Below are 12,076 nucleotides of genomic sequence, written 5' to 3' on the forward strand. Positions count from 1 at the left end.
AACTTTATTTTAATAGAATGCCTAATAATTTTGGTCAAGGCTGTACAAGAAAATTTAATTTTAGAGTAAAAGTGATATATAAAAGGTATTTGTTTCCAGGTATAATTACTCAAAAACATTAGCAGCCATATAAAAGGCATTTCCCCTTAAACCTTACTTGCGGTTATATATTTGGGACCCGTGAGAGGGTAATATCGGACCGAATTCTGGGAAGGGCAAGAGGTCGTCGACCTCCGGATGGCAGAGCTGCGATTCGAGTGGCCGTGGGAGAACTTGAAGAGGCGAAAGGAAAGTGCGCGGTCTACCTTCTGAAGAGAGAGATTTCGCTTATCAGAACGCGGTGGTACTCGAGGGCTAATTTTAGGCCCTTCCCGAAGACGAGGCTCGCGAGGATATTTTTCAGGTCACTGTGATGATCAGCCATCATGGCGTGGCCGGCAGCGACGACCCTGACGAGTCTCCTGGTGCTGCTGCTTATGACGATCGCGGCCAGTTTCTCACCCAGGTTTATCGCCACCACCCAAGCGCCTTTCGGCAGGATTCTGAAGGCTATGAAAGTGCACGGAGGATACATGGAGGTGATCCAGGAACAGAGATGCTCCCACGGCCTGCTCAGATTGACATGCAGGTTCGTCAGCATCTTTTATCGCGCAGATCGCGCTCTTCGATAAAAATTTCTAAGAAAGTACTCGGATTTCTAGATCGTTATAAAAACACCTTATCGTGAAAAGATTAAGCATAAGTCTACATCGCCTGTAGATTATCATATACCGATCACTCATGTACGAGAATATTATAAATTCTATTTTTATTTATTTCAAAAATATAGTCCCTTTGTAATTTACTTATTGCATTAATTTTTTATTATGAATCTATTATGTGTGAAATTAAAATATGTGAATTTCTTTAAAAAATTAATAAACAAAAATAATATTTTACATTTTACGTGCAAAATATATATTAAAAGATAAATAGCATTTTTAGCCTATTGTTAAAAAAAATGGCAGATTAAAAATTAATGCTTAACCAAAAAGCACCGTAAGAGAAAAAACCAAATATATTTACTTTTTACTGTAAACTTGTAATTAAATACAATTTATAATATTAATGCGCATAAAAATTCTCGAAACAAACTACTAAAAAATTAAACCTAGTTATTTAATTTCAACTTCCAATTGTTTTCTCTCCCAATTTTAGTAACATCTCATAAAATATTCGTGCACGTTGCATTATTAACCTGACACTGATGGAAAGCTTTGAGAACGATATTCATGCAAGAATATCTAAAGTTGATTACACTATTTCTCGTTAACTAACAATAAGTTTCTTTCATTAAGATTAGCTTCATATCTATAGTTATATGCGGAGTTACATTAATATAATATCGTGTCCGCAGATCGTTGAGAGCGTTTATTTTTATTCTGGAGGCGGAATACCACGCGAATCATACAGAACTCTGTCAGAAAGAGTCAAAAGGCTTGGAAGAGCTCAAAATGTGGAGGAACAAAGGTAGCACACGTCGATGGACGAACGTCAAAGAGCTCAAAGGAAACTACATTCTCGACGACGAAGACGACCAGGCAGACATCGTCGATATTAGATCATCCTTGAATAAAAGGTAGATTTATTTTGCTCATCCAAATATAACTTAAATGGTAGATTGAAATTTTCGGTGCAACAGTAATTAGCATTTTTTAATTTTAGACAATTAGTCTTAAAAAGTATGAAAAAATCTATACAATTTATCACATAAACTCATTTAATTTAATTCTATAAGAAAATCATGTTTAGATTCGTTTTCTCGAATCATTAAAAAATTATTTATGTCAGCATTAGATTCTCCAATTGCAGCTCTGATTTAAAAATAATTTTATTTACGATTCGTCGGCGAGATAGAACTTTCATGGCCCTGGCCGGCGATATCGAACTTCTGTTCCTGACACAAGTATTCGATGACACAAGATAGTGTTCGGTTACGGCCGAAGTCTGAGGTAGACCGCAGCTTCAGAGAACGATGCTTATATTCCGAGCGTTTACTACCGACTACAAACATTGTAACAGACTCTTATTAAAGCTGCAACTATGATAGGGTTCAGCAGAATAACAGAACAAGCGATTTAATTCACCTGCACTCTTTGCTGCTTTAGAATTTTTTCTTACGTAAAAACAATATTTTTTAATATAATAGAATATGACTGTAATAGCTAGAACATATAGGTATCTAACTGTAAATAATATAATTTTAATAAAATTGTAAAAGAAGTAATATAATATCTACGTGTAACATGTTATATTAAATGTTACTAAATTAAATACTTTCATAGGCAAAATTGATCGAAATCGATATAAAAGTATAATTAATAATAATGATTAAAATAATTATTTTAACATATAAACGGGAGATATAAAAGGCGGTCGAAAAAATATCGAAACTGCAATGTGTCAGAAATATGATCTCTGAAAAGTCATTATTGCGAAATGCAGTTAAGCCACTCGATCGCCACCCCCACCGCCTTCGATATATACCCGCCGTTTTTATCCGCCGCTCGTCGCGCACTCGAGAATCGCCGAGGGTCGAGAGTGAAATCTCGACGTTTGATGTGCAGGGTAAAAGCATTCCTGAAGCAATAATTGCCCACCCTCCTCTCTTTTCCCTCGGAACGTGCGTCAAATGATCACGAAAGGAGAAACGATCTCCGCTAAATGGTTCCCCTTACGTTTACACAGCATCACGCTCCAGGAATTCTGCAAATAGGGGATGGCAATGCGAGGGATGCAAATTTTGCATCTCTGAAATTGCACCGAGCTCTTCGCGGAGAAACGGAACATCTTATTTATATATTAAAAAACTCCAGAATTTTACCTCTCTCTTTTTCTTTCTCGCGCAAAAGAATAAAAATATATCAAGTTGTTTAAATTACTACTGTTTTAAAAACGAATTAAAAACGAAAAGGTATAGTAAGTAATACTGAAGAAAGTATGTAATTACGTTAATACAAACAGCGCATTTCCTTCGTAATTATAGTTATAATAATCTCATATATTTATATTTCTTTTACAATTATTTTCAGAGCATAATTAAGATCATTATTTATTTACTCGTCTGCATTTTCTTTATTAAATGTTAGAAGTTGTTATTTTCTTCGTTGCAATTTTCCAGAGACAGTTATCTAAATTTTACAATTTTATCGATTTTATCGTTAAATGGACGACTTGTCGTTACCTAAAAAATACGATCGGATACAGAACCACAAATTTCAATTTCAGAATCCGCTGGCGTGGCCGGCGGGTTTTAAAAAATTCAAAGAGATTCCTCGCAAGGGCGAACGTGGGTGAAACGTTATTTCCCTTTTATTTCCGTCCGGAGACCAATAAAATCGACGAAAAGAGGTTGACGGCAGCAGGGTGCGGCAGTGAGGCCTCTTAAAAGGGGTGAAAATCCACCCTCGTCCATTATTCACTCCTGCTTTCAAACGCGAGCAACAAAGATCGCACAGCAACAATCCCTGCCCCTTGCCTAAATTCGTCTCTCCCCCCCCCCCCCCGGAAGAAGCCCGGGGGCTGCTTTTGTCAGCGCGTTCACAACCCCTAATGACCGACGCCGCTTATTTAATTGGCGACTGTCGGACAATCGATAGTATCCAAGAGCGAGATCACGCATAAACTGCAATTTATTCGCGCGGGGATAATGGGAATTTGTATATGAGATGCATTTTAAGTAATTTAGTACAAAAGATAATAAGATTTACTGTAAAAAAAATTTAATGTCCGTCTAATCGCATTTAAAAAAAAAATCATTCGACTCTGTTATATTTATTTAATATACGACTGTATGATTCAGATGTTCCGGTCAGAAACACTGTCGCTACAATGTGACTATTGATCATCCAGGAGCACATTCTTGGATTCCAGGTGGAATTTCATTAAAATACGCTTGCATACCAGGTGAGTACATTCTCAATAATTAAAATATTACATGTCAAATATTTTATAATGTTAAAACTTGATTAATTATTTTCTCAAGTTTCGCGGAAAAATTAAAACCTGATAATTCTATATTTATCGAGAAGTCTGTTATCGAGAAAAGCTTCAATAACACATATGTATACAAACAGCCTCAGTATACAAACTCAATATATAAGCAGCCTCAATATATACTTAGTATATAAACAGCCTCAGTATATGTATAAACTGAAATATTAACGGATAGCCAGTTATTTCTACTAACGTTCTCAGGAGTATATTTCTAATTTGCTTTTAACTAGAACTACCAAAGGGGTCAAAATAAATTATTTAAAAATGTTAAACGGGTCAAAAGGACCCGTTTGACATTTTTAAATAATTTATTACTCATTTCTAAAACATCTTAATTTTTGAAAATTTCCCTGATTTTGATTGAAACTACATAAATGATTAATTTTATTAATTTGTTTTCTCTTTTTCTCTTTTCTTTTCTAAGATGTCTCCGTAAAAATAAATATAGATAAATATAATCTCCGGTAGTTCTATAGTGTTAATTGTCTTAAATTTCCTCTAAATTGTTTCACATTTTTTAAAAATCTTCAAATTATATTTCGTCTTAATTGTTGTCGATTCTGAACGACGACCCTCTCATAAAATCGAGGAACTGACAATATTTCCGGTACAAGACATTTACAGTATTACGAATCTGGCTTTATTTATCGGCGAAAAGCCCAAAGGGTTATTTCTCCGCGTGTGCAATATTCGGGCGTGTGCAATCGATGATCGACAAGCTCGATAAAGCTAGCGCCCCGGACATACAGGTCACGCGGGGACGGAGAAATGCACGGCACGTCACGTGCCGCACGTCCGATGAAATCGGCCTCAGATTTCTATCTCGACCGTCGGCCGTTGTCCGCCAGCTGTCGACGATGCAATGATCTTTATTGACCGTGGGATCGCCGGCATACGCACTGAAATTCTACCGACAGCAAGAAACAGTGTATCCGATCGCGCACAATGCACCGCGCTCGGACGCATCGGGGGATGCCACGGAAAGGGCATGTAATCCCGCCATTCTATGGAAACGCACGTACCGCGGAAGCTCCTTTGCGAGGGGAGCGTGACGTTTTCGGGTTTTCATTGTTCGATATGGTTCCATTTTTCGAAATGAAGGAAAACTTATGCGTCGTGAGAAATAAGAAATTACATTAGAATATATTACAAAATGTTACAAGTTATAGCTTATTGCGTAACGAATGTAACATTATGTTTATACGTTTAGATATTTCAATCCTTTAGATTGATAGATTTACAGTATCGCTGTATCTATCACGATTCTGTCGAGAATACTTCTAAATCTAGTCATAAAATATGGATAACTAACATTTTTTGCAGCGAGAACAGAAGGTTTCGCTACTATATATTGCTAAATTATAGCTCTCGATGCAAAAAAATGTTAGTTATTCATATTTTACGATTAAATTGAGCTACGTTTTTTCCGTGTAGAATAACATATAATAAAATTATTATTTAATAATTGTATTAAAATCATTAAACATAATTCAAATTTTGGATGTATTAATCATCAAATTAATCAGGAATTTCAAAAGATTTTTGCAAGTTTTTCTCTGATTTATACCGAGCAGTTTTCGCAAGCTAAAGTTCACCAGAGCAAATTGTACGTTAATAAAACATTGGAATAATTCGAGACACCCGATGTCCCAATTGAATGCAAAGCGTTTCATTAAACAGGCGCTCGATTGAATCGATAGATCGGATAAAAACCGTTCGCTATTCAGCAGGACAAAACATTCCTTGCGAAGGCCGTCACACTTGGCGGAATATTGGAAACGGTGCGCATAGAATGTTGCACATTGAGGGATGGCGGAGGGGAAAAGAGGGAGGACGGAGGACCAAATTTCCCCTTCGTCGCCCTTATTACCGTCACCGGCGTATCTAGCCCCCACCCCCAGAGAAATGGCACCCCTATCCACGAAACTGGGGCAAGGACACCCTCGCCTCCTGGCCCGCAATACGCGCTATAAAGGGATCCGTGCAATCGTATCGCCCGGCGACAAATAGACCACGACGGATGCAGATGTTAACAGTAGCCTCATGGCAGCAGAAACGCGCGGCCCAATCCTGCCATCCCCTCGAAAATAATTCTTTTCACAACGATAGAATTGTGCCTCCATTAGTAATGATTTGTTACTAAGTGAGAAAGATTTAATTAGACATCTGGAGGGTATAGCACGACGAATTGAAATTAAACTGTAATTTATAATATTTAAGTAGGATTTAATATTCGAAACGTTCCGTCAAATTTGTTTAGTTAATAATAAATCATATTTTACGTTATTAATATCCTGGTTTGCTTGGTCATTGTCCCTTGAATATTCCATTTTGCTTTGCAAATACCAACCTGACTTTAGTTTAATATTTAACTAGTTTTATATATACCAAATGCGTATAAAAAACTATTTTTTTTTTACGGGAGATACATAAATCCCGCATAAATCTCTATTTTCACAAAACTGCATTTCGTAAAAAAAATTGTACTATACTGTATAAGTGGACTGTTACATCGCCATACCGCATGGAGGATAATATTTTATTGATTGCAGAAGTTGCGGTTAGACGATACTGCAATCAGGAGGTGAAGGTAATCGGCGGAGAAGGCGGTTACATCAACACCCCGGGTTACCCACTGTACTACGTCGGAGAAACGTGTGGGTGGACCTTCAGGACGTTTCCGGGTCAGAGGATAGTTCTGACCTTTCACGACTTGAATATCCGCGGTGAGCTCGCGTTTTTTAACCCCTCCACCCCGAAACCCCTTCGCTAGAGTGCGACAATTTAAATTGATAAAAATTGAGTTGCTCGCAGTTGAAACCAAAAGCTGCAGATTTATCGTTTATGGCAAACGAATCTGGCGCATCAGTTCTTTCTCGCCGCGATGAAGATAACTTACTGTTTAAATAAAGAAAAGTTTTCGGGAACTTAAATAAAGTCTTAAAACAGATATATGTACGTTGCTTGGGACCATTAGATACAACACTGTATATTTTCTTTTCGAAATTTACGACCTTTATTTAAACCGCAGGTTTCAACGATCCACTTTAACTCTTACCAAGCTGCAATGAGTAACGATTCGCTAACACATAACTACAGTTTACTACACAAATAGAGCCAGCGCATATGCGCTACATATGACACCGGATCGGATTAAGGAACCGCGTCGATCGTCGAAAAAATAAACATCCCTGCGCGCCGCGGTCTCTGATTTTACACGCCTTCCGCAAACAAACTCCAGGCGGAAACCGCGAATAAATGCTTGCAGGTCCGAACGCGGATGGGAACTGCGTGGATATCGTGAGAGTGCGGGAACGCGGCAGCACTCTCTTCGAGTTCTGCGGCACCGCCGCGGGCGTACGAGTTGTCTCCAACTCGAACGTGTTGACCCTCGACTTCGTCGCTTCAAAGAGGTTTTACAACGCCCGAGGCTTTTTGCTGCAGTACCAAGGTAAAAACAGAAAAGAGAAAACATATGTGAGAAAAGTGTCGCGAACACGCGCGTTGCTGCAAACACGCGGTTAACTCAACAAAGATACATATGTACTTCGCCAACCGACAAAGGTCTACGCGAAATTAAGTCGACCGTGTTATTCGGGTGAAATTAGCATTTTGATCAATTAATGGAGCTCCAACAATTATCCGATAAATTCTGGGGTTTGAAACAAATTATATCCCCACCATCGGTGTTTTTCAATCTTTCTCTCTGAAAGTAAATTGGGTATTATTTTAAAATAATGTGTCGTAATCAATGTTTGGGAATCCTCGGCAATATTAAATTTGTGTTTCAAGAAGCTTTATTTACATGATAACGGATTGTCATAAAATATTTAGACGGCAGAATTTATAATTTTCACACTCTAACATTATTTCTGAGCATTAATAAATTTCTTTTTTCTTGTTCGAGCGCGACATTTTCGGAAATCAGAGATATTATGAAAAAAATATAAAGTTTAATTTTAAACGCAGAATTTTCACAAACGACACCACTGTTCAAGTTTTTGCCAATTTAAAAGTTCCTTGAAATGCCATTAGCTACTTCATCAACTATTTTAGTGATTAAAACTTTTAATAACTCGTTAGTGTTTGCCATTTAAATATTCAGAAATATATAATATATATTGCGTGGAGTTCCTATGGAAATAATGGAAATTTTTAAGGGCGGGAGCGATATCGCCTTGTAACTTTAAACTGGAACAAGGTGTTAATTAGGGAGGCAAGGTGGAAATGAACTATCGCGTTTGCAGTGTTGGGCTGTCCGGAGGTCTCGGCGCCGAACGGAAGTTACGTGTCGAACGGTACATTGACTTCGCGGACATTCCTATGCAAGTCGGGCAGCGTATTTCCCGACAGCAGGGAGAGAAAAAGGACACTCGAGTGTAGAAATGGTAAATGGAACGAGACCGCCGCCAAGTTACCCGATTGCGTAGGTAAGAACTTGCCTGGTAAATACATTACATTACGTTTTGTTCCACCTATTTCTCCGCGTCATATTTCATACAATTCATTTATCGTTCATTCTGTTACATCCACTTGCGCTAATCCATGTCTTATTATATTTATTTACGTTAGATTATAGAGTTACACATCCATTACGCGCGATGGATAAATTTTATTCTCTTTATCAGAGATTTAATTTAAACTCGTATGTAAAAGTAATGCTTGCAATACGGAAATAATGCATTTTATTACGTATATGTATAATAATATCTGATAATAATATGCCCGATAAGTCTGTCGTCATATATGTTCTCTATTTGTTTATTCCGCATGGAAAATTATTTATTAATACCATTAATTATTCAGGTGCTTCATATATGAATCGTTAAATTTTATCGTAAGAATTAAAAAGCGCTGTACCCAGGAAAATACGAGAAATGCCATTAATATTATCGCTATATTAATATAAATGCCATTATTACAAATGCATTACATTTATAACATGTAATAATCATAATATTTTCTATTTTCATGTGATACTCGTTATCGCGTTATTTAACAATGCTTAAATCCGCAGATAATGGATATTGTTAATTTCAATATGGTTGATAACGGAAGTCTGAACTTCAGTTCGTGCAACCTTAGCGGTGAAATTTTAAACGTAAATTTATGGTTTTTTCTCTCCTCTCTTTTTACGAACGTCATTCCCCTTCTTCCCCATGATATTATCTGCATTCTACAACCGCCAGTTAAGAGGCAAAGTGCGTCCTTTCCTGTGATTAATTCGCACGCGTGCGTTGGCCGCACGTGTAAATTCACGCAATATTCAGTGCGGGTTATATAACGAGGCGCCCGAGATAATCGATACGGCCCTTTCGTGACGGAAATCCCCCAATGGCTAGTGATGACATCGAAACCCTATAAAAATCTACATTACTCCAGTTTTTGCTGTCGCCCGATCAATTAGGGCGACAGCAATATCGCTTTAAATTTCCCGCGAAATTTATTTTTTATTTAATGAAATAATTACGAACTTAATATCTAATTTTATGTTATTACCTAATGTTGAAAATCTGAGAATACAAGGAATTAAAAGTATAAATAGATATTTCTGTTCAATTTAATTGTATTAATTATATATGTTTGGAAAAAAGGAAAATAAACGTAGGTAAGCGCGGAGAAGACGTGGAAGAATATAATCTTATCGCTAATTTTTTTGATTACTATCATTAAGTTACTTCACATACACGTTTACTTCAGTCTTAAAAAAGTGAAAAGTTAGTAATATAAATTACGAATAAAAAAAATAAGAAATAAAACGATAACGTGCAGACTAAATTACATCGGTCCAAATTAGAAGTTTGATTAAATTTTGAAAATAAAAGGCGTACTTCGACTTCGACTTGTTGTTCGCCAGAGTGTCTGAAGTGCCATCACTACATGGCTGCTCATCGAGGGGGCTTTATTCCCCTTCAGAGAAAATGGTGGGGGGACCCTTTCTCGGGGAAGGGAGGAAGCGAGATACCGCTCTCTCGGTAGGGGAACGACAGACGAGGACGTACTGAAAGAGAATCTTAGGGCAGAGGGGGTCCCCCAAAGCAACCATACATCGTCTTCGTCCCGCTTCGTCGTCGTTGTCGCGCGAAGTCAGTCGTCTCGACGTCACGTGCCTCTTTGGACGCGAGAAAAAAAGATATATACGTGTTATAAAGTCTATAAAGAAATTCGCGACAGTACATCATTCCATAGAACGTATTTCGGGAAAACGCTACTCGAATTTGAGAACTTAAAGAAATTTGCAACAACATCCAACAGGTAATTGGTTTATCATGTATAAAGTCGTTCATAACCTTATACTTTTTGCCTATTGAAATAATACTTATAATATATTTATAATAGTATAACACTATAACAACTTACAATTAATGCGATCTCCCAAAGTTATTTGATTTAATATAAGATTCATAATAATAATGTTAGTTAATAAGACAGAACATTCCGTCGAATTAAGAAGTTAAGGAATTAAAAGTTCTAGATAAATATAGATACATACATACAAATACGCGCGCGCTTGTGGGTATAGGCCTTTTCGTCAAATATAAAATTCATAAAATAATTCATTTGGAGTGTCTAAATCTCATTCAAGAGAGATGCGAACCGCTGCATCGCGATTATAAATTTTTATAAATATTCTAATTATTCAATAATTATTTCGAAAATGTGAAAAATAACTAAAGCTTGAAGATTGAATTGCCGTTTAATTAATAAATAAGTTTAAACTGAATTTTCGAGATAGATCTCATTATCTGTTAAATATTGGTGAATTGTTTCTTAAAACCGATGACTTTTAGGGACAAAAGTACGCGGCGATTCGGCATAAATTGCGATTTATATACAAAGTATTTCTTCTAACTGGATTGAAGCAGTTGATATCGAACACGAGGTCAACGTAATGATCTTCTTATTGAACCTTCGCACCCGCTCGCGATCTCTGAGCTAATTAATCTCATGTTCTGTTTCTCTCTCTCTAGCCAGTTCATACAAAATTACTCGAGATGCCCCGATGGGAATTAATTATTAACGAGTCATTAGTCATCAACGAGTGAAACGTGATTAAATTGTTAATATAGCCTGAATAACAGCAAATGCTTCGCTTAATTCTTGAATTGAACATGTTCGTTCTAAGTACTTTATGTTGCCAATATTACCAAATTAAATAAACTTTAGTATTGGTAAAAATATGGTAAAACATACATAATTAAATGATATAAGACTACTACCTGGGGAAAGTAATTGTTTCTTTCAAAATTCTTAAAAAAAATTCAGTAATTATTAAAACCGTAACTTAATTAACCTAACTGAACTACGAAGACTTTTAGTTTAATTTAATTCAATTATATACCATCTATTTACTCTAGAAAACATATTCTTTTCTCATTGATGTTCTTGATAAAAATATTATTTTCATATCTCTTATTTTTGCAAGAGATTCTCGTTGAAAACTTACTCCTATCTATACTAGAAGTTATTGTATTTTTCCATATCTGCAGGAGAATATTTGTTTACATTACTTCTTGTTTACCTTACATCTGTTTACATCACCTGTGCCCTCGCCGTATCTATTCTGTCGCCGTTTCTAAACGCGTTGCAACTACGCGCACAATTTTCGCACTGTATATTATATTTTCAAGCACACTGGAGTGCACATCGACAGTGGAAAGAGATATTGCTGGCAGCTGTGGCCCAAATTAAAGTTTGTAAAATATCATCCCGCGGCGCCTGCAGCTGGCAGCAACGAAAGAGAGCAGAAAAAACGAGAGGCCGAGAGAGAAAGAGAGTAAGAGAAAGAGAGAGAGAGAGACACAAGTTGCTTTGTACAAAGCTATCCATTCTTTTTTTCCGTTTTCCCGCCGGCGGATTGCCTCGTTTCCGAGAAACAATCATTCGGATGCGATAGCTACAGATCCTCCGTAAAAGAGATTAAAGAACGGGCGCTTCTTCTTCGTGCCCTTTAAAGTGGAGGTTAAACTTAAACTTCTCAAAGCGCCAATTAATCTTCTTGTACAGAAATAAAATATATTTCCGGTAGTTTAATAGAAAA

General features: G+C 36.8%; 1 protein-coding gene and 1 long non-coding RNA gene across 2 annotated transcripts in view; one reads left to right on the top strand and one right to left on the bottom strand.

The window, feature by feature from the left end:
• Nucleotides 1-12,076, bottom strand: part of LOC139769949 (uncharacterized) — a 190,732-nt gene that overhangs the window by 157,400 nt on the left and 21,256 nt on the right. The gene's annotated exons all lie outside the window — the stretch shown is intronic.
• Nucleotides 1-12,076, top strand: part of LOC139769946 (uncharacterized) — a 39,901-nt gene that overhangs the window by 2,310 nt on the left and 25,515 nt on the right. The window contains exons 2-7 of the mRNA XM_071701483.1: nt 100-628; nt 1,397-1,618; nt 3,842-3,945; nt 6,588-6,761; nt 7,304-7,486; nt 8,283-8,465. Of these exons, the coding sequence (XP_071557584.1) occupies nt 426-628; nt 1,397-1,618; nt 3,842-3,945; nt 6,588-6,761; nt 7,304-7,486; nt 8,283-8,465 (1,069 nt within the window). The 5' untranslated portion in view covers nt 100-425. The remainder of the gene's footprint in view (nt 1-99; nt 629-1,396; nt 1,619-3,841; nt 3,946-6,587; nt 6,762-7,303; nt 7,487-8,282; nt 8,466-12,076) is intronic.

This window comes from Temnothorax nylanderi, unplaced genomic scaffold, assembly GCF_030848795.1.
Source record: "Temnothorax nylanderi isolate EJ_2023f unplaced genomic scaffold, tnyl_v1.0 TNYL_tig0026_pilon, whole genome shotgun sequence".
NCBI classification, from domain to species: domain Eukaryota; kingdom Metazoa; phylum Arthropoda; class Insecta; order Hymenoptera; family Formicidae; genus Temnothorax; species Temnothorax nylanderi.